This window comes from Vicugna pacos, chromosome 27 (genome assembly GCF_048564905.1).
Source record: "Vicugna pacos chromosome 27, VicPac4, whole genome shotgun sequence".
In the NCBI taxonomy this organism is placed as follows: Eukaryota; Metazoa; Chordata; class Mammalia; order Artiodactyla; family Camelidae; genus Vicugna; species Vicugna pacos.
Genome location: NC_133013.1, coordinates 28,723,625 through 28,746,308, shown reverse-complemented (window position 1 = coordinate 28,746,308; position 22,684 = coordinate 28,723,625). Strand labels below are relative to the sequence as shown.

At 57.4% G+C, this 22,684-nt stretch overlaps 1 protein-coding gene across 3 annotated transcripts in view; it reads right to left on the bottom strand.

Annotated features, from left to right (window-relative positions):
* Positions 1 to 813: 813 nt before the first annotated feature.
* LOC116285800 (uncharacterized) overlaps positions 814 to 22,684 on the bottom strand; it is a 92,829-nt gene continuing 70,958 nt past the window's right edge. The window contains exons 4-13 of one of the 3 annotated variants that reach the window (XR_012064909.1): positions 16,190 to 16,854; positions 8,667 to 8,748; positions 6,350 to 7,290; positions 5,845 to 5,992; positions 5,199 to 5,742; positions 3,629 to 3,681; positions 3,227 to 3,367; positions 3,062 to 3,131; positions 1,602 to 1,743; positions 814 to 1,250 (exon numbers count right to left, since the gene is read on the bottom strand). Coding sequence is in view for 1 of the 3 variants with exons in the window: in XM_072951144.1 (XP_072807245.1) it covers positions 893 to 966; positions 1,065 to 1,250; positions 3,062 to 3,131; positions 3,227 to 3,367; positions 3,629 to 3,681; positions 5,199 to 5,280 (606 nt within the window). In the remaining 2 variants the exon portion in view is untranslated. The remainder of the gene's footprint in view (positions 1,251 to 1,601; positions 1,744 to 3,061; positions 3,132 to 3,226; positions 3,368 to 3,628; positions 3,682 to 5,198; positions 5,743 to 5,844; positions 5,993 to 6,349; positions 7,291 to 8,666; positions 8,749 to 16,189; positions 16,855 to 22,684) is intronic. The other 2 variants (XM_072951144.1, XR_012064910.1) reach the window with 2 other exon arrangements.

Below are 22,684 nucleotides of genomic sequence, written 5' to 3'. Positions count from 1 at the left end.
CAGCACACCTCTGCTCCAATCCGAAAAAAGAGAGGGGATCCGGCTCAGCCGGGGAACTCGCCCTGCCCTTGCCTGCTCCGGGTGAGGAGGCGGGAAGGGTCAGGCAGGAAGGATGGCAGGTGGCCCAGGCAGGCCCCCGGCCCCGCAGGGAGGCCCACCACCCAGGGCAGGGGCCCTGCACGGGGGTCCTACTCTCCCAGGTCTAGAAACTGTCCTTGTTTGGGCTCTCCATGACCGTTTGAAGCCACTGGAAGTCCTGAGGACTCAAGCCGTACGTTGTGAAATGCCACTTAAAAAACATCCATGTGTCATGGTCTGATGTGCGGCCCCACGTGCGTGACCAGCCCCAGTTCCCAAGGCGCAACACTCACCACTTGCCTTTGAGTATCCTCAGGCCCTGTTCACGAGACTCACACCCCCACCCCTGAGTTTCAGTCGTTAAGTTCAATATTCGGTACTCATCTTCCCCACAAGGACAGGTGCCCCCGCATCAGGTGCCACGTGCCCAGGATCCTGGAAGGCCACTGTGTTCCCCAGGCCCCTCTTTAGAGGTACTGTGCAGCACACCCCCTTCTGGTGGCCCAGGCTTCCCCCGGCACTACCGCCTCCACAGCCACTCTCCCTGAAGGATGCTCCGGCCATCCGGGTGGGAGAGGTCCTGCGATCCCACGTTCACAGGTCATCACTTGGGCTCCCATTGTGATAGGTGCCTGGTCTTATGCACTACGTTTTAAGTCTTACTTCTTCATTCTCTCTCACTTTTGTCTTTGTTGTTTTCCTTTTTTGAATTTTAAAAAAATGGAGGGAGGGTAATTAGGTTTTTAAAATTTGTTTATGGGGGAGGTGGTGCTGGGGACCGAACCCAGGACCTCGTGCCTGCTAGGCATGCGCTCTACCACTGAGCTATATCCTCCCCCAACCCGCCACAGCCATCTTTCTTCATTGCCATGTGGTAACTTCTAGGACCTAGGAAAACAAGAAAGCAAGCGCTTAGGAGCACCGGCCCCTTCACCCAGGGCTCGGAGGCGCCTGCTCGGAGACCTGCAAGCGCCATCTCCACTCACAGCTGTCCCGGCGCCAGGGAACTCGCCAGGTCTCGTGGGCCTCGCCTGGTCTACGTCGTGGAGCTCCAAACAGGGGAACACCTGCGTCTGTCCACAGGGGCTCACCATCCAGCGTTAAGACGCCCAGGACTGTGGGAGAGTAAATGCCTGGTGAGACGGGGCGTCGCCCTCCTTGGGGAACGGCTCCTGGAGAGGAAACACTGAGATGACTTGATGATGACGGAGGGCGGGAGGGGGAAGGAGGGAGGGGCTCGGAGGGAGGAAGAGGGGGAGGGCGTTGACAGACGGACAGCAATACACACACACACACCACTCGACACGCAGAGGCAGGCCACAGAGCCAGAGACTCGAGGAACCCGAGCTGGGGCAGGAGGGGAAGGTGGGGCCGGGTGGAGTGGGCAGGGAGGCTAAGGTCCCACCGGCCTTGTCGGGGTGGGAGACAGGAGCCCAGCCAGGGCTAAGGCCCCGTCTTGCACGCGCGTCCTAACAGCTCTGAAGAGCACAGCTCACTAATCAAGTCCACACGAAGCCACAGACCCAAATTAGCAGACAGCGTCCCGGTGTCATCACTCTCCTCTCACGCCGGAGCACTGCTTTCCGCCAGAACCCCTCCCAAACCGTCAAGTGCTGCGGTGAGAGGGCCTTCGACCGGAGCCGGGTTCCTGGGGGAGCGGGGTTCCTGGGGGAGCGGGGCTGGCTGTCAGTCATTTCAGTATTGCCACACCTGTACCCCGAGGGTGGACCCCAGGCGAGCATCCCCTGGAAGCTCGTGAGAAATGTGGACTCTCGGGCCTCTCTCACTCACCCGAAGCAGAATCTGTGCTTCACCTCCATCCCGAGGCCGCTCGTGGGCACACTCAAGGGTGAGCAGCACTGGTCTACCACACTGCTGGGGCCCCCTTCCCGGAACACCAGCTTCTTTTTATCACTTCCCCTCCGCTCCGCTGGTTTGCTGGCAGCCTGGAGAAGCCCGTCCCTTCGGCCAGGCTCTCAGGGGCCCGGAGATAATGGCTTTATATTGATGTCTCCCAAATGCATTTCAGTGAAAATGTCTTAAAGATCTAAAAGCCTTTAGCATCCCGGGGAATGCATTTCTAGTGATACAATTTCAGGCCCCCTTGACAAGCCTTGACAAAACATATTCCTTGGTAGGGAAGGAGCCTTCCTGACGTGGCTTAGATTCTGCCACGTGACAGTAACTTGTCCTGGTGTGGCACCGTAATTCTACGACACGCATTTATTCCTTCTGTCCTTCAACGCTTCTGTCGCCTGAGAGAGGAGCAAGGCGGCCTTTAGGACCGCTGCTTTACACCGAGGACTCTGGAGCTCAGAGAAGTTAAGAGACGCGCCTGTGGCCACCCAGCTGCAGAGAAGCAGAGGCAGGCACAGCCCTCCGCCAACCCCGGGCTCCTTCAGGACAGCCCTGCCAGAAACCACCGTGCGCCAGTGGAGGGCTGTTTGCTTATTTCGCTCCTTAGAGTCCCATCTCAAAAGCACCGGAGTCAAACGCCCAGTCCAGGAGAACTATTTCCCTCAGGCCCTCAGCCCCGAACCAGGAGGCGGGCAGGGGGTACCCGAGTCCAGCCCCTGCCTTTGGAAGCTCGCATGTCAGGGCTTCGTTTTTTTTTTTTAACCCTTTGATGGAGCAGAAATGTGTTCTCACATCACAGCGTCACCAACAGACAAACAAAATGAGAATTTTGAAAGCAGAAATCTCTCGAAAATGAAGCCGATCTCAGCTCCCAGCCGCCCCTCCCCCCACTAACAGGTGCTTCCCGTGACCCTCAGGCCACGTGTTGCTCGAACCACCGGGGCTCCGAGAGCAGCGGGCCAGCGCCCTTCGCCACCCAGCCCGGGAGTTCCGGGCGCCAAGTCTAGCTTCTACAAAACACGAAACCGCTTTTTCTTTTTTTCAGCAACATATTTAAATTAGCTTTTCTCAAATTGGACTTCAGGTGGTTTCGCTTCCCTGTGCGCTTTTTCTAATCAAACCTTACCTTTTCTGGGTCCCTCTTCCTCTGAACTTCCAGATGATGCAAAGCTTGATTTCTGAAAACCGCTTTGCACCTAGGGGGATTTGACCAACATTAGTGTAATACCTTCCTCCTCCCCCAGAAAACAGGCCTTTCTAAACTCATCACCGCCCCAGCCCAGCATGTCACCTGACGTGCGTCCACAGAGCTTGGGGGAAGCCCTTTCCTGGTCGGTGGGATGGGGACATCCTGGAGGCCACCGCCCGGGACTGTCCCACCTTGAGTCATTAGCACACCGAAGACTCCGAGAAGCCCCACTAAGCAGAAAGTCTACATTTGAGTAAGTCAGCATTTCCCAAACTCCCTGGGGGCACAGGCCCCTTCGCCCTTTACAAATATCCCAGGAATCTCTGGGAAATTTTATCAAAACCCAATGGTTGACTCTCCCCAGAAGGGTTTCGGTCTGCAAAGGGGTGAGGTAGGACTCCCCTTCTCTGTCCCTCGAGTTGCCCTGCCCCCACGCCATTCCCCTCAGACCTTCCTCAGGGTCTGTGGCCTTTGTTCCAGAAAGGCTCCAAAGCTCCTTCCTACCTTCGGCTGGCTGTGTGACCACGGTCCAGTGACGCCGCCCCTCTCATACTCACCTGCGGGATGAGAGGACAGTGCCTGTCCGCTGTGCCTCACAAGGCCCAGAAACAAGCTGTGCTTCTAGGGGACCCCAATACACAGACCCCGGCTTCCACGGCACCCCCAAACAGCTGGTTTCTTAACCACTGGACAGCGAGGGGTAAATCTGGCCTTTCCCAGGGTGGCTACGCCAGCCCCCCAAACTCAGATGACATTTATGTCCGCTCCTCTCCTGCAGAGGCCAGTCTCAGTGCTGAAGCGTTGCCTGGAATCCCACCCTCTGGCCCCACGCCGGCGATCACGCTGCGCACTTGGTCTAGGAGGGGACTGGGCGATGCCGTAGGAGAGCAGAGGGGTGCGCTCCCCCCATCTTTCCATTAGCTTCCCAGCAGTCATTCCACCTGTCCTTCACGGTGCCCCCCAGAACCACGCCTGCCTGCAGTCTGCACTGACACGTGCTGCACTGTGTGCACGGAAGCCTGGCCGGAGCAATCCTGGGGGTACTTCTGTCACACACACACACACACACACACACACACACACACACACATTCTGCTCTTTCATATGCACTCAAAATGGGAAACATCTGAGCGAACAGGCAGCCGAAGCCCAGAGCATCCTCCCCCAGCAGGGCTGCGTTTTCCCAGCAGGAGACTCCGCTCCAGGCTCCAAGGCAAGCTCTCCAGGAGGGGAAACTGCCCAGCAGGGTTTATTAATTCGCACAGAAGAAGGATCACGTGTCCCCGTCAAGCTCTGAGAGTGGGCAGTTGGAAGAACTGTCAAACATGGAGGTGTGAGTGGGGCAGAGAAAGGGGCGGCAGAGACCGAGGAGGTGAAGGGACATGACTGTTCCATGGTCAGTGGAGAAATCAGCAAAGCTGAGGTCAAGTGCACGGGGTTGGGGAGCTCTCCTGTGCGCCGGAGCGGAGGTGGGACGGACCAAGGGAGCAGGCTTCGGACAAGGATGGACCTGCTTCTGAAGTCTGACCGAGGAAAGGCCCTCCCTGGGGGCCGCCTCCTTCCTGCGGGGAGCCTGTGAAGACCCGCAACAGAAGTCCAGCCCCGAGTAGGGGTGACCCTTTAAAATCATGACCCCCCAAGCTTTGCTCTCGGCGCCTCCAGCTGCCATCTTGGACTCCTCCCTCCTTCATAAATGGCTCAAAGGCCCTGGGGCTCCTTGTCCCTATCCCTCCAGTCACACATGCCCTTGGGAAGGGCTCTCCTTCTCCACCTTCCTGGCTCCACATTTGCAATAAACACTGCCAGGGCCAGGGCGCTGGGAAGGCAGCGGGGAAACAGGACAGGGCCGGCCGGGGTCCCCGCCCCAGGAGGTGCTCCAGGGAGAGGCAGGTGTGCCAACAGCCACTGTGATGCAGCCCAATGGCCTGTGGGCTCTCGTCTGAGTTACAATGGGCCTGCGCTCCCGTGCTCATGGGTGTCGCTGGCTCTGAGCCCTGCCCTGTGAAACCGCGCGGCCACTCCCTGGGAGTCTGCGTGGCCTGCTGTTCCCCGGGGGCCCCGGGCACTTACTCACGTGCCTCCAGACAAGCCTGGTGGGTCCCCTGGGCCGTGACGGGACCACTCCTGCTGCGCTCCCAGGTGTCCGCTGAGTACATCACCTCTGTCTTCGGTCACTGCCAGTCCCCACCCGGGCTCGCAGTCAGTCCCGCTGAGGTCTGCTGTCCTTCCGTCTTCCGCGGCTGAGACCTGCGAACCTCAGAAGGCCAGGCTGCTTTACGGTGTGAAGAAGGGGAAGCTGTTTCATTCCTGTCCGGTGGAAAAGCCCAAAGCACCGCCCCCCGCACCCAGAGCCTCACGCTGCTCAGCGAGCCCACGTCACCTGCAGCCCGTGCCTCGGGGGTGATTCCTTGGGGGGCTGGCTCAGGAGCCCAGCCCTGGCAGGGCCCCAGCTAGCAGGTGGGGAGGTGTCCTTTTGGCAGCGGCAGAAGCCTTCCCGAAGCCTTGAACTCACAAACCGACAGCAACACCCACCAATCCTAAGGCTGGCGTCTGTGTGGTCCTCCCGGTGCCCTGCGCTCAGCAGGTTCTCCAGAACTGTGTTCAATGGACAGTCAGATCTTAAGTGAGAGGGTGAGCATGTTAAGAATGGTGATTCTCAAATTCTATCATTTTTTAAAGTTTGGAAACTACCAAAAGGTAGGAAAAAATGGAAAACTTACAACAAGCCCCTACAGCCCCAGCCCTTTAGCCCTTGGGTACTGTTCTTCAGGAAGATCCTTCTGCAGGGGCGGCGTGGGCCTGCGCTGAGCCAGGCAAATACACCAGAGGGAGATGGAGACGAAAAGTCTGAACGGGAATCCACCAGGCCTGGTGATAATGGAGAGGAAGGAAGGGCTGGGTCCAGGCTGCCTCCTTCTGGTCCTCAAAGATCCACTGAGGGAGCTTTCTGAGGAAGAGGGGTCAGGAGGAGCGAGATGCTCCTGGAGAGTCAAAGCAAGAGTTCGGGATTCAGGCTGTGGCGGGGGTGGGGGGGTGTCTCAGATTGGGTCCAGGAGTAGGTGGGGAGACAGATGTGGGACAGGGCCCTCATGCCCCCGCCCCCACCCCCACCCCCTGAGAGTCGGGACCGTGTCCAGGAGCGTGGGAAGCTGCTGACGGACAGTCTGACAACCGATGGCAGGTAAATCCTGCTAAGTCCTGGCTCACCCGTCTTCTCATTCTCACCTGCTCAGCATCTCCCCCTCCCGCTCCAGCTCCTCTCTGCGCAGACCCAGCCGTCCAGGCAGGCTCCCGAGGCTCTCCGTGCTGGCTGCGTCACTGCCCCGGGTGGGACAGGTTCCCCACTGAGGAACCCGTCAGGCCTTCAGGACCAGCTGTCTGACCATTTTGTGACCCGAAAGAGGAAATTCGCTAAAGCCTGGCCTGCACGGTGTGGTCTGAGGGAGACCCAGGTTCCCCGCTGCCCCACGAGCATGATGCGGCCATGGATGACCTGAGCACCTGGAGGGGCGTCGGGACACAGGGTCCCCTCAGGGTCTGCTTCTGACCCTCTGAACTAGGACCTGGAGCAGTCCTTTCACACCCTGGGTTTGTTCTTCTCACTTGGCTAAAGAGAAAAGCAGCAGAGACTGGCAGGGGGCAAACTGGGAAAGCAGAACCAGAGGCACCGTGGTCCGGGGGCCGAAGGCAAGCAGGTTCTGCAGGACCCCGTGGGCCGGGCCCCTGCGGAGCGAGTGCTGTGCCCTCCCTCTCTGGTCTGCTGAGTCCCGGGAGCGGCCGTTCTCAGGCCCGAGTGTGGATGAGTGCATCGGGCCCTGCCTCAGCGCCAAGGAGCCTGGGGAAAGGCAGGCGGGTACTCGGCAGCAGCTGAACTTGGGAATGGAAAGAAGGGATGGGGAGACCGGGGGTGGGGGGGCCTCGGCCCCAGGAGAGGAATGGGTCAGGCCCAGGGCTTGGCATCGGACAAACCGCATCGGTGTTCCATCTGAGCTTCAAAACAAGCCCGCAAAGCATGCTTGTTCCCATTTTACCCACGAAGTCCTCCCAAGGCTCAGAGAGGGGACGGGACTTACTCAGGATCACACAGCTGGAGGAGCCAAGTCTTCAAGTCCATTTCGCCTGACTCCAAATCCCCAGTTCCTTCCAGATCTCTGCACTGTGGGGACCTGGGGGTGGAGGCGAGGCTGGGGCTCCTGGGTGTGCACGGGGCCCCCACCCTCTCCCGTCCTCTGTCCTGTCAGCAGCAAGGTGACCTTAGCTCTCACCAGGAGCTAAAGCTGATCTGAAGTCGCCATTTGTGGGAGGGCTTTGGGGAACTCTCTGGGCAGAGGAGACTTTTCCCTTATGCAAGAGAAGGAATTAGGGCTGCCTTCAGTGGGCAAAAAACTAGACTGCTGGCTGACGCCAGCCAGATGCAGAGGCCCCGGGAGGTGGACGGCCGCCGGGCCCCCACGTCCACAGGGGAAGGCTCGGGACCCCTCGCCCAGACTCAGCGTCGGGACTCCAGAGCCTGCCCCTCGCCTCCCAAGCCCTCCCACCTCCTCCTCTGGCCCCACAGCATCCTTCAACGCCCCTGTCAGAGCTAAGGGTGCGGCAGAGGTGGGGGCAGCTCCTGAAACAGATAAGAGGTAACTGCCCGCCTTTGACTCCTCTTGATGTGAAAATGGGACTGGAATGACTCACTCCGGCTGAAAGGTTAGTTGAAGGTTATTACAGGAAAATTGTTATTCATACATTTTTTCAGGGCGGCCGGATAGCCTGAAAGATTAAATTCACAGAGTGCATAATGACCCATCAGAGCGGACAATGGTAGGGGCGTCCCCGGGGAGGCAGATAACGGAACAGAGACTTCTCTGAATAATTCATGCTCCAGCAGACCAGGCACTAACAGATTACACGAGGGTTTTCATTAGAAAGAAAGGAGAGAGTAGCTCTGAAAGCAGCTGGGCGTGTTTCTCAGCACCGTGGGCAGCGCTGGCCCAGTCGCCTGTGGCCTCAGTCAATGCCGGTTCCCACACCTGGGGGGCTCCGAGGAGGGGAGGCCGGCGGGATGAGGAGCACCGCTGTTGTCACAAGGCAGGCGGGTGACAGACAGCCCACCCCTGAGCGGGTCTGGGTGACCTGGCTTCATCCCAGCCTCGAAGCTCCCGAGAGGCCGAGGCCAGGTCACTACGGGGGCTCTGGCTGTGTTTCGAGTGCAGGGACGGGTGTGGAGGCGTCTACCAGGAGGGGTGTGACGGGTGTCCAGACAACCCCACTTCTCGCCCAGAACGACCTCACTTCTGTGGGCGGGAGGAGCAGCAGGGCTGGAGCACCCCCGCCCCCGCGGCGCGGGCAGATGCAGCCCCGCAGCTCCCGTCAGTCGTGTGTCTGCGGCCGCAGGGCAGTGTCTCGGGGCCGCTGCCCGGGCTGCGCCTCAGCAGGTTCCATGCGGGAGGCCCTGAAGGTCTCCCCAGAGCGCTGAAGGGAGGTAAAATCTGGCAAACTTTGTAACATGACAATGAAAACTGCAGCAGGCTGATTTCTCTCCAGCCCACCCTACCTTCTGCCAAGTCGAGCCAAGTCCAGGGACAAGATCAGCTGTGCTCTGCAGACACAGTGCCACTCAGCTGGCCCACCATTTCCTGGAAGCGAAGGATGCAGGAATAAAGCTCACCTGTGTGCCCCACGGGAACCTGGGACAGACAGGCCACGAGTGGACATGAACACACACACACACGCGCGCGCAGCCAAGGGCAAAGGCCCGCCCATCCGCCGACCCTCCCGCAGAGCCCTGTGTGTCCCCTTCAGCTGCGCCTCAGTCTGTGGCTGCCTGGCGTCTCCAGCAGCGCTTCAGCCTCCCCCGCCCCAGGCACTCCACACTCCACTGCGGAGCGCGAAAATACTGCCCTCGCGGCTCGGTGCCTTCTAGGTGCGCGCGCGTCAGGGCCAGCGGGGCAGCCGGCACTTCCGTAATTCCCAGAGATGAACAGCCTATTTACACTGCGTCATCGAGAAGGTCTCCACTCCCCCTTCAGGGTGTGATCTTAGCAGATCCCAGAGGGTTACACGAAGGCATCTGGGTGCCGAAACTTAGGAAACTTTTTGCTCTCATAACAAGCACCAGCATCGAGCCCAGCTCAGAAAAGGAACTCCTGAGAAAAATGTACACAGATTATAATCCAGTCTTCACGTGAGTGCCTGTAAAACCGGTGACACCGGAACAATCCATGGGTTGTGCCCGTGTCAGTGTCCCAGCGGTGACGGCGTCCTGCAGCTGCACAGGGTGCTGCCCTTGGGGAAACTGGGTGAAGGGTGTAAAGATCTCTCCGTGTATTTCTTACAATGGCCTGCGAACCCACATTATCTCAAAGAATTAAAAAAAAAAACAAGCAAACAAAAAAATCTTTTCCACTGAGACATCCTCCCCAGAGCTGCCTACTAGCCCTCTCCTCTCTGTTTTCCATCATCTTAACAGACCAGATCCCACGACAAGAACAGAAGGCATTTTCAGGAGAGGTCAGGGAAGAGAGCCCGTGAGGCCAACGGCAGCGTTAACCTCGGAGTTTCACCATCAGAGACCCGTGTGGCGACCCCGCACGCGTCTGAGCTCTCAGCACCCTTTCCGGCCCTGCATGTGCCTCTCCGATGTCCAGGGACCGCCAACGGGACTGCCCATGGAGGTCGGGCCCTGTTTGTGTGCTCACAGCCCCGCCTTTGGGAGACCCACCCCCTTCCTGCACCATGTGGTCCGGGAGGTGCCAAAGCCAGGTGCCCTGGACTCTCCGACTCCACGGGGCAGACGCGGCCCCGGCAGCAGGCATGCGCACGTGGCCTTGCAAGGACTCGCCCGCTGGAGCTGCTTTCTGCCCGAGTCAGGGTGCCAGGGCGTGCGAAGCTGAGGCTGCCAGCAGTCACCTTCCCCGACCACGGGGAGAAAGCTCAGCCTCGGCGGCAATGAGCGGAGCCCCCAGATGGCAGCGATCAGCTGAGACAGGAAGGGCAGGGAGAGCCCTCGTCAAGAGCCTTGGTCTCTGTCCACACTGCCACGCCTGCCTGGCCCTCCTGGGCACTCCCCAGAGACAGTGTTCCGTGACAAGCCCCCCTTTTAAAAGCCAGTCTGTGCTGGTTTCCGTCACACGTAACTCCGAGGGCTGTGCCTTCTACAACCCTGACTTGATCATTCCTTCACAGCAATAGAAGAATGGCGGGAGAATCCAGGCCTCCCACACCGTTCAGGCCGGCAGGTCATGTAGACTGTCCAGGAGAGGAGAGGCAGGGTGTCAGAGAGCCGCCAACGCCTCTCCTGGAGAACGGAGGGCAGGGCCACAGTCCAGGGCAGGCTGCCCACAACCCGCAGTTCTGACTTCCTTTCCCTAAGCGTCCTCTAGATAACTCGGCACAGTAGCACAAAATCTCCCCTAATGTTTTCTTCAGGTTAAAAGTAAGTTGTTCTCTTCGCAGGACACCTTTCTGGGCATCTGCCCTCTAACTGCCCCCAGCATACACGCACCACTGAGCTCACCGTGGTTTACCTTCCAGGGTGCGCCACAACCTTCTGCTCTGTTTCATTCTTATTTTCACAATTATAACACCGTCTCTGCACAGATTTGGTGGTGCCATATAATCACCCGTGAATCAGCGGACCCTCCAGCTTCTGAGAGAATTTTTGGAGGCGAGGTCACTTAGACGAGGGGGGGTACCAACTCCAGATGGACGAATCCAAACCCCGTCCAGGGCTTGGGGGCTGGAGCCACGAGGCAGCATGAGTGAGCCTCTTCGTGTGGCTGTACCTTCAGCGTGTGGCCTCACTCCTGGGCCTTGGGGCTGTCCATCGCCACGCGGGCCACAGAGGAAGAGGGTCCAGCTTGACTGGCAAAGGGGGAAGTTAAGCCCTTCTTGGGGGCAAGAGATGGAGGGAGAGCAAAGGGCTTCTTGCTCTGACCTGTCTCTGAGGTCAGGAAGCCTGCTTCCCTTTGAATTCTGTTAGATGTCCTGTGTCCTCAAGCATCTCCCCTTTCCCCTTTTAAGTCAAATCCAGATGGTTTCTGCCCCCCTGCAGCTGAGGAATCCCCTAGAATGCACTTAGGTTCTTGCTAAACTCTGCAAGGCTCCCTCCATCCTCCTCTCCCTTCCTCGTTCTCTCTCCCCTTCTCAGTCACCTGTGCGATCTCTGACACACACGCATTATGCAGAGTATCAAATACAGGTCAACGGATGTCACCATGGCAGGACAAGCAAAGGAAAAGTCCACGTTTCTCCAGGCTTGTTAGTAACCGGACACAGCCACGTGCCCTGCCCCCGCTGCTGGGGGTCGGGGAGGTCAGCCCACGCTTCGGCGTGGGAACCTGTTGTTCCCACCGAACAGGCTGAGGTGGGAATGTTTCCTTTAAGCAGACACGTGTCAGCCTCCACCTGAAGCAAAGACCTCCGTCGGCCCGGACCGTTGCAGAAGCGGGGCCATGTGAGACGTCTCCGCTGCGGCGGCGATTTTTCTCGACTGCCGGGCACCACTGTGGAAGGTTGCTGTGGGAGGCTGGTCTTTAAAGACGGCTGAGACACGTTCAAGGCTGAAGCTGTTCAAAAACAAAGCGCTGGGAGGGTTTCAGGACGGGGGAGGCGTGAAATCAAATGACCCACTGAGGCTAAAATACCGCCTCACAGAGCGTCTGCAGGAGTACCATTCCGCCTGGGCCTGGGGCCACCACTCTTTTGCTTGCTCTTCCAATTAATTATTGTGTTTTAACACTATCTCCGAAGATAATTGCCTGTCAGTGTATCAGGATGTAACACCTCGGGGTGAGCGATGCCTTGCGCTCTGTCTGTCAGCACTAACACACGCAGGGCGGGGAGAGCCCGCCTGCCTCCCTGTGACCAGCCAAGGCTTGGAGCGTCGCATCCTTCTCTTCCGCAAAGATGCTGCCTCCCCAGCCACGCTCAGCTCAGCCTGATGCGGGGAGGGGGCAGGAGAGCACCTGGCCTCCCGATCGCCACCCCGACTCTGAGGACGGCTTCTTTCCGATAGATCTGTGCTCGCTAATATGACTTGGGGGACTACAGAATAGATAACAAAGGAGATGGGTTGTTTTTTTTTTTTTTTGCCACCTATCCCATCATCCCACTGAAAGAAAAGGTATTGCTCAACAGCCTTTGTAATTACAGAGCTGATAAAAAAAAATATTTTCAAAATCCATCATGGTTGGAGGGGTCTTCTGTATTCTTTAAAGCAAAACGGGAGAGCGATGGAATGCTATCGGCGTTAAAGCCTGCTCCATTAAATATTTCAATAGGAGAAAGACAGAACTTCCCACTCCGAATTAAACTGAACCCATTCGGTGAACGTGTGAGCATCATACGGAATGAGTGCCAATTAAAGCGACAAGTAGTGGGTCTGGCACTGAGCTCTCGATTGTTCTGAGGGCGGCTTCCCCAGCGTGGCCGGTCGGTGCTCTGGGGGACATCGAAACGGATCCATGAAGTGCGACCTGGGGTTCTTCTGAGAAACAGATTCTCGTCCAATACTTCTGAGTTAATTGGCATTTTATTCTCATTAGAGTCTCTGTCACAACCTTTTGTTTTACTTTATTTTTGTACTTCTGAGGAAGCTACAATCACAATGTTTTCTCTGCAGCTTTTGGGCAGCTCCGAACAAACTCGGCGGTGCCACACAATCCCCCAGCTTCTGTCAGGACTTGGGGGAGAGACTACCAGCCAGTGTGCTCCCAGCTGCAGAACGGAAAGGAAATGGACTCACTGATGGCACTGAAATTTTTCTCCAAAGCCCAGTTTGCTTCCTGTCTCCTTGGGTGAGTGGCCCCCTTGGCACACAAGACCTGCCCCGCAAGGATGGGGAGGACTCCCCTGAGACGAGAGAGCGGGGGTCTGGGGCAGATGACAAGGTTATGCACAGCGCTAGGCCCTGAGGTGGACGCAGATTTGCAGCCTGGGCATCAGAACACTGACCCGGAGCGAGTACCAGCACGCCTGTGGGCGCGGCGGGCGTTGGCTCCATCTCCTTAGGAAGTCCCTGAGCACTTGTCCTAGTTCTCCAGTCTTCATCTCCAGGTGGCTGGGGCCCGTGGTGGCCTTCTCAGGAGGGTTCAACCTCTCCCAGTGCCTTGCCATGTGCCCCACCCACTGTCTCCTACTTTCATACGGACTTTCCACCAAGTGCCTCCTACTTTCATACGGACTTTCAGATTCTTAATTAACCAAAGAATGTTTCTCTACGAACCACTGGGTTCAGACTGCTGTTTCCCAGACAGAGACTCACAGACATAGAAAATAAACTTATGGTCACCGGGGGGAAGGGGGGAGGGAGGGATAAACTGGGAGTTTGGGACTGGCTGATACAAACTACCATGCACAGAACAAGCAAGGTCCTCCTGCGCAGCACAGGGAACTGTGTTCAACGGCTTGTAGCAACCTGTAGTGAAAAAGATGAAAAAGAATAGGTACACACGTGTGTGTGTGTATAAATACACACATACGTGAATAGCCGTGCTGTACACCAGAAACTAACCCAACGTTGTAAATCAACAACAAAACGGACTGCTGTCCCCGCCATCCTTAGACTCACACCCCACAAACAAGCCCCAGAGACGGCCTCACCCACTCCTAACCCCACTCTCGTCCCTCAAAATGCACTGATCCCTTCACGGCGCCCAATTTCCCCGGCTTCCTCAGTGTTCTTGGTACACAAAGGCCCTAGCATTCAACAGTGTTAACTCAGACTGAGCCGGCTCCTGGTGCTCACCGCCCATCCAGCACGGGTCTGCCGCAACCACCCCCAAGGCATCTCCTCCCAGTAACTGTGCTTCGGGGAATCACCAGGAAGGCCTCCTGTGAGTGCTGCAGAGGTCCATCCTGCTCCCAGATGGGAGGGTCGTCCGCGACCGCCAGGGGTCAGCTCTCCCACCAGGTCCGCACAGGGAATCACATCCACCGCCTCCCAGCAAGGTTCCCTGCCCTCACCCCTGCTCCCCGACAGCCACGTGGGGTCTGGAGTCCCCCCAGGACCCGGCCTGCCTCCTCCGCTCTGAGGGCCACTCTGCCACCTGCGCTCCCGAACAGCATTGCTGGGACCCCCGTGGAAAGAGCTCCGTCAGCCCCGGCCCCCGCCCTCACTTCGCGGCGTTCAGACGCGGTCCAGGCAGAGGGCTCCCGCTGCTCCCAACACGGTCCGGCACATCTGCTCTCAACACCTACGTCCAGACCTCCCGCCCACGCCCTCTCGCCAGCGCTGCCAGCTCGCCCAGGGTCTTGCCAGCCCGCCAGTCCCACGGACACAGGGAGACGCTGACCCCCTTCGGGCCCAGCTGGAGTCCGAGCTCAAGGTCTGAGCCACATTTCACAGCTCGCAGGGCCAGCCCATGACAAAGACTGGCACGAGCCACCCTGTGATCTCACACCCCTTTCAGTGCGGAGTCTTTGCCGGGCGCTCCACAGCCTGGCTGAGTGAGAGGCGCCATTTCACCGCCTTGAGTTCACTCCTGAGGCTGTGATCTGTCTTCTTCTCGTCTTGTCTTCGGGCTGTCTGAGGGCAGTTCCCTGGTACAGAGGAGACCCTCAGTGGTTACCAAGGACTGAGCAGGGTAGATGAGGGACACTTGGACTGAGATGCAACAATCTGGAAGTCCCCAAAGGCCCTTATAAAACCACATTTTGGCAGATCCTGATTCAGGAGGTCTGGAAGAAGTGCCTGCAGATGAGAGTGGGTGACAAGCACCAGAATTCTGATCGGCTCCGGCCTTTGGAACGACTGGCCCGGCACTGACGCCTGCCTCCAGATCACGTGACTTCCCAGGCACGGGACGGAGTGGGGCGAGCCCGGATTCTCTCCTTGGCTGGGCCCCCTAGAAACCCCTGGACGTCTCCTCCCCCATGGCCCCTGCTTCACACAGGACGTGTCATGGACCACGTCCGACAGACCACGTCTGCAGCTCCGTCGAATTCCGCTGTGAGGTCTCCTTGGCCATCTCTGTGCCTCCCCTGACTCCCTGACCTTGAGAGGGAGAGCTTGGGAGCAGGTATCAGATGGCACAGGACGGTGCATTGCCAAAGCTGAATGCAGAAACAATGGCTTAAAACCAGCAGCTCTTGGAGTAAAACACACCAGTTGTCTGGAGGTCAGATTTGAAGGTGAAAAGGTTCTTTGAGAAAACCGAGATGGGAGGAATCCACTGGGGATCTCGAAGCCTTAATGCTGAATAAAGGCACTAAATAATGATGGTGAACACTCCACTCTTCTTAATGTAACTTCTTTCCTATACAGTCTTGTCATCCACCAATGATTCTGTGGGATAGACTGACTCATCCCATTTTACAGCTAAGGAAACCAAGGCTCAGAGAGATGAGCACACTTGCCTGACGCTCCCTAACCAGGAATTCCTGTGGCTGAGCCAGCAGGTCTGGCCAACTCCCAGTTTCGAGCTCCCTCACCTCCCTACTCGTGTTAGACCCGCCAGAGGAGGAGAGAGAGGGTGAGCAAGACCCCCCCGCTGTGCGGGCAGGCGGCCCGGGGTCATCACTCTTCAGAAACATCCAGCTTGGAAGGACTCCTTCCGAGACTGAGGTCATTCCAGGAGATGCCAGCACACATTCCTCTCCGCAGCTGAGCCCCCCCCGCCCCGGAGCACGGAAACCTCGCTCCCCAGGAGCGTGTGGAACAGAGTCTTCTAGAAACGCCCTCCCCACCACCCTCCCCCGCCTTCCTACCTGGAGACACCGCCGCGCCTCTGGACAACCTGGCCTGCTTTCCACCGTCCCTCCTCTTCTCAGAGGACAGAGAACCAGTGGCGACCTGGAGACCCATTCTGGCATTTTAATCGGAACAGAAGAATTGGAGGCCAGAGGGCTCTGTGCTGACAAGACAAAGGCCACATTGAGGGCTGCAGGCAGCCGGCAGAGGGGAGTCACGGCCGTGTCCAGCTTAATGGCAGCCAGACACAAAAGGGGTTATTCACCCGAACTAAGTTTAACGATTCTACAGTGCATGCTTTGGGCCCTGTGGGGTTGTTCCATCTATTTCTGTGGACGCCGGCCCACGCCCTCCCCTGGTGACCCGAGAGCGCCCCCAGAACTCACTTGCAGCTGTCCTCCAGTGCCACCCCACTGCTGGGCTTCACGCTCGTTCTCAGACACAACTGGAAATTCTTCAGCTGTTGCAAAATGGGTCATTTGGACCCAAATTCCGGTCTCTGAGTAAGTTCACATGGTGGAGCCCCCTTGGCTGGAGGATGGATGCTGTCACTATGCCTCTGGGCTGGAAAGGCCCCGCTGGAGGCAGGCGGCAAGTACTCAGATCAGTGCAGCCGGGGCAGGTCTCAAGCAGTGTCTGGCCCACACCCACGTGAGAAACCGCGGCCCTGAGCAGGGGCCATGGCGCCGTGACGGCAAACCCACACAGGCCCGCCTGTTCACAAAGCCCATCGCTGGAGCCTTCCTTTGCTGGGCCTGCAGAGACCGGATGGCCTTGGTCATGGCACTGGGCCATTTCGTAGGAAGCAAAGGCTGCGCAGCCCTTGACCTTTGTCTTTCGTCTGGGTCTGCTTGATGCTTTTTAAATTTGTGTCCTTAGCAACCTCAGTCCTTCATTCCCCAGAAAGGTACTGAGCACCGACCGCTCCAACGCTTCCTGGGCGCTCCCAAGAGCAGTAATAAGTGTGCAACAGGCCCTGCTATAAGACCGTTATCCACAACAGCTAATTGATCCTCAGCATGATCCCGGGAGTAGGTGAGCTGGTGATAACCTGCAAGAAAAGACTAAAAATCAATGAAAGCCAGATGCCAAGTTCCCCAGGTTCCCAAAGGTTGCCTCATAAAGTTAACGATGAAATTTCCATTTACAAACTCAATCTGATCACCCAGGAGACACCCCCAGGCTCTTCCACTTTGCAGTCCCCTCACACACATACTCCTTCTTCATCACCTGGGACCAAGCAGCCTTCCAAGTGGAAGAAACGTTCTCTTGCTCACAAGATTGCCCAGTGTCATGAGGCTCAGACTATAGAACAGGGTGGAACTGCTCTTAAATATGAGCTGCCCCCAAAGAGACCCCCCTGAACATCCCGGGCAGATCCACTGGCCCCGAGTGAACTGCAAGAACCGCTTTAGTCGCCATGTGTTGTCTTCCCACTGTGCTGCAGGTGCGGTGGCTGTGCAGCCGTTGTCAGTGCTGGTGAATGTGTGCATGCGTGCCCGAGCGGAGGATGGATGGATGGATGTGTGCACACATGCCCCAGTGGATGGATGGATGAGTTTTTCAGATTTTAGAGACTCTGAGAAATTCCTGCTCATAAGAGTCCCTAAAATGCCACCTCTCCAAAATGTCTAAAATTCTACCACTGAATTTTTATCATCTCAGGCTTCACAGTCCAATATGGTAGCCACCAGCCACATGTGACTGTTTAAAATTTAAATCTACACCATTTACAGTAGCTAAGACATAGTAGCAACCTAAACAAGAATGAAATAACGCCATTTGTAGCAACACGGATGCACCTAGAGGTTATCATTCTAAGTGAAGTAAGTCAGACAGAGAAGGACAAATACCATATGCTATCACTTATATGTGGAATCTAAAAAAAAATGATGTAAGTGAACTTACTTACAAAACAGAAATAGACTCACAGACACAGAAAACAAAGTTATGGCTACCAAAGGGGAAGGGGGAAAAGGGAAAAATTAGGAGTTTGGGATGAGCGGATACAAACTACTACATACAAAATAGATAAATAGCAAGGTCCTACTGTACAGCACAGGGAACCATATTCAATAGCTTGCAACAATCTATAATGGTAAAGAATCTGAAAACGAATATATATGTGTGTAAACTGAATCACTATGCTGTACACCAGAGACTAAACAACATTGTAAATCCACTATACTGCAATTTAAAAAAAGTTTGGTAAATTAAAAACAAGTTAAATCTAAATTAACTAATATAAATACAATTAAAACTTCAGTTCCCCACTTGCACTATCTCCGTTTCAAGTGCTCAGCAGCCACCAGTGGTTGGTGATCACCGCAGCGGACAGCACAGGTACAGAACATTTCCTTCACTGCAGAAAGTTCTACTGGACAGCACTGCTCAAGGGAACCATTTCTTAAACCTTTTTTGGTTCACAGACCAAGGCCAAATCTGGTAAAAGATACGGATTCTCTCCCTAAGAAAAAAGAGCGTGAGTCCATGAATTGTAACCAGACTCAGACCTTCAGTGAGCTCGGGCTGAGACTCCTGCGCTGAGTCTAAGTCTTCCCGAGAACCGTCTCCACGCGAGTGTGCAGAGTTTAGCACCGCGCGGCGGGGCGCAGGCCGGCGAGACGGAGCTGGCTGGGAAGTCACGTGGCCTCCCCGAGCGTGCGCTTCGCCTGCAGCGTGAGGGTGGCGACGCCTGCTCCGGCGCGCCTGGCGGGAGGCACGAGGGTCGGAGGAGGTCAGCCGCCAGGAGGGCCGCGGCGAGCCTGGGGCGGTCCCGGAAACCCTGCTCTCCCAGCGAGGAACGCGGGAACGCAGCCCCGCGCGCGCACGTACACACGCACATACACGCACACGCGCACGCACACGCGCACGCACCACTGCGCTCTGAGGGCTCGCGGGGGCCCTGGGGGCGCTCGGCCGCGTGCCCAGGATAGCCCTGGGGGCGCAGCGAAGTCTCAGGCGTGGCTTCCCGCCCGCGGGAGAGTCCAGTCTTGCTGGAAGAGCAGCGCATCGCCCCAGACGGCGAGGACAGTTCCAGAGCCCGCCGTCGCCGGCCGGAGGGGGACGGGCCCGCCTCAGGAGCACGGTCTGCGCAGGCGAGGGCCTGGCGGCCGCTCTCCCGCCCCCCTCAGACCAGGAGAAGGGGGCCCCGGGGCGCTCAGCCACTTGCCTGGGGAGCAACAGAAAGTCGACTCCTGGGGCACCTTCGGAGGCCCACCCCGCACCTCGCCCCTCACTCTCAACACGGAAGAAACGCACACACGTGCGCACGCGCAGGCGCACAGCGCTCTCCGTGGCCAAGACGGGCTGGAGAGGGAGGGTTAACCCGGCCGCGTGCGGGGCGCCCCGAGGGGGGCGCGTGGGTCGGAGGGCTCTCTGGGCACCCCGGCCCCGGCGAGGAGCCCTGCTGTCGGCCAGCTGTGCGACCTCAACAAGTCACAGCCGAGCTGCCTCGCTGTAAAGTGAGCCTGGGGACAGCAGGCGACGGTCGTGGGAACGCGACAGCTACTGCCCAGGCCGGGGCTCAGGCCGCCGCCCCTGCGCTCCCGGAGGGCGGGTGGCGGGGCTCCGCGACGGCGATCCCGGGGGGCTGCCTTCGCCCTCCTCGGGACAGGGCGCCGGAGCCCCGGGAGGCTGGGTAACCTCCCAGGTCACACTGAGGGCAGCACAGAGGCTTGAACCTAGGTCTGTCGGCCTCCTTCTACGCTACACTGCAGCGCCAGGAAATGTCGCCCTGACTCCAGGCGGAGAGACGGCTCATGCGAGCTGGCCCCCAGGCCACAGGCCTGCCCTCCGACTGGGCGAGACTCCCAGGGCTGAGCAGAGTCTCCTGGCCCGCCTCACACCGGCTGCCTCAGCACAGCCTGGAGGGACTGCGGTCATGCTCTGATCTGCAGGCTGATGCTGCTTTCAGCTGGACTCTGCCCACCTCCGGAGCGGCCTGAAATTCGGACCGTGGGGACGGCGAGGAGGCCGCCTGCCGGGGTCCCTAAAGCTGCGTCAGCGTCGTCTTGAGGCCTGAGTTTAGGGGCCCCAACTTCCTGCCCCTCAACCGGCCCCAGACTGCGCTGACCCAGCTCCAGGCTGTCCCAGTGTCCCAGGCTGTCAGTGCTTTTAATTATTTTTTTAGGAACTGCTTGGACTAAGGCCTCCTATTAATACAGAAAAACAGGATTCCGGCATGGAGGGAAATGGGGGTAGTGACCAGCTCAACTGTCCCCATCCTGGACGCAAGCGCTCCCCAGAAGTGGTGGCGGGGACAGGACAGGAGCAAGGACTCCCACCAGACACTGGAGCTCAGCTTCCAGCTTTGCTGCTTCTGGCCGAGCGACCTGGGCAAGTCAAGGTGTGCTTCTGGGCTCCAGTCTTACCACCTGTAAAATGGGAGTGAAGGGACCTGCCTCAGAGGGTCCCTCCCTAGAGTCAATGAGACTCTGCACTTGTAGGTGCCCAGGACAGGGCCGGCCACATAGTGGGGCTTGGAAACTGGGGGTCCCTGCCCTCTGTCCCAGGGATGAGTCAGGCCAGCCCTGGCAGCTGGCCTTTCCTCAAGGACATGGTGGTGGCCCCATCTCCATGGTTCCCTCTGCCCTGAAATGAGCCCTGCCCCCCACCCCCACCCCAAACCCACAAGAACCATCCCACGGAGACTCAGAACTGAAGAATGCGTGCGTAACCTCAGCCAGTGAGCTAAGCCTCCATATATTTTCCCTTCCTTTTTATTTTTTCTTTAATTTCATTTAGCCTGGCTTCCATACTAAAAATACCAACCCTTGAGATAAAAGCACGTGCATTATGATTTTGCCTCATTCAGCCCTCCACAATGCAGAGAGTGCCTGAATAATGGAAAGGGAAAAACCAGATGCCTCGTGCGATGCTCCGAGCTTGCTAAAGCCCTGGCTGCCGCAGCAAAGGGTTTTTGTGAAGAAATTGATCATTTTTCCCAGAGTGATTGTGCTGGAATTAGGGAAGGGCTGCAGAAAGGCACGGGTCAGCTACTTTTTCTTCTCTGAATACAAGGAAACTATTCCAGATGAAATCTTGCTGTCGTCCCATAAATCACGACCCCTAGTATACCTCATGCATCTGTAATAGTAAGAACCAGCACTCCAGCTGAGGGGCGCCTCGTGCAGAAAGGCCGTAAATCCTCCCCCTGCCTCCCTGCTGCTTTCAGAGCTTAGGGTGGGGGCACCCTGCCAGGGAGAGGAACGGGGGTTTCAAAGCTTTTGCTACCTCTGCTGTGTGAAGGCAGCGAAGGCAGTGGGCCCGTCCCCTGCACTGTGGCTGTCCTCCAAGGATGGTCTGGAAGCATAAGGTGCACGAAGGGGACCGGGCACCACTCTGCTCTCCCCAGGTGGCAGGGAACGTTCAGGGAAAAAAGTCCCTGCCTTTTTACAGGTCTGGACTCTGCGTCCCTGGAGGTCACTGCCGGTGCCTCCAAGGGGGTTGTGTGTGAGTGGGGAGGTGGGGAGGTCCAGGGGGAGCCTGCTGGAAGCACCAGGCCCCCAGAGACGATCCCACTGTCCCCACCCTCCACTCAGAGTCAGTTCAGTGTCACTGTAAATCGGACCCCGCGGACTTTCGTAGAGGCTCGCTGGGGAAGGACGCTGTCCTGCCCTTTGTCTGGTAGGGATGGGGGTCATCAGGAGGCAAGTCGCGCCCCCGTGGGTAACAGACAGGGTTCCCTTAACTGGAGAGTCACCTCACGGAGACTTCCAGGAAGAAAGCAGCACTGCTAGAGGAGAGGAAGACGCTGGGGTTCAGGTGTGAAGACGGAGCCAGAGGGGCGCCCCCAGGTGTGGCTCTGGCAGAGCCACCTGCTCCACTGCTGCTGGAGACTTCTTCCGGGGGGTGAGTCATATTTAACCTGGGCCCTCAGTGTTTTCTCCTACATTATGATTCCTTCCAGATGTCCCCAGCCCCACTCCTTACTGCCTTGGCAGAATTAGGGCTAGAAGGGTGCCAGGAAGTGTGGCTCCCATGCTCACCCCTCCACGTAGGCCATGGTGACAGGAGCAGGACCACGTGGAGGACAGAAGTCCAGCTGCTGTCAGCAGTGACCCCCACAGGCATGGAGAAAACAGCCTTCCCACAGGCCCCCCAAGAGCAGGTCCGAGGGCGATGCCTGTCCCCAAATGTACCATGGGACGGCGGCCTTCTGGGGGACAGGGATGTCTTTAAGTTATGCCTTCATGGGATTTTCAGTGCATAGCAATGTCAACGGCATTTTGGCTCAAGTGTAGAGACAAGTCTTCAGATTTTCTTTCAATCAAAATTCTCTGCTCTTTCTTTTGCTTGGATCAATATAGAAATTGGTCTATAGGCAGTGTTCGTATTCATTCGTGCCTTCATTCACTCCACAAAGGTGTACTGAGCACCCACGGTGTGGCTTGCACTGTTCCCAGTTTCTAGACATAGTGAGATGCATTGGACACTGGGAATTCTAGCCCAAAGTCCCAACTTCCGGCAGAAGCCTTCTCTAATTTTTCTTAGAATCGCATCATCTAATCAAATATTACCAGTTCAAAAACTGATGGGTAATTTTTCGTGTCAACTTGACTGCGCTAAGGGATGCCCAGGGAGCTCGTAAAACATTCCTTCTAGTGTGTCTGTGAGGGCGTTTCTGGAAGAAACTAGCATTTACATCAGCAGACTGAGTAAAGAGGAGACGCTCACCGATGGGGGGGGGCACCATCCCACCCCTGGAGGGCCTGAGAGAACAGGACGGTGCAGAAGAACAAATTCATTCTCCCTGCTGGAGCTGGGACGTCCATCTTCTCCTGCCCGTGGGCATCCGCATTCCTGGTTCTCAGGCCTTCAGGCATGAACTGGGACTCACACCATTGCTCTCCCAATTGTCAGGCCTTGGAGTCTGAACT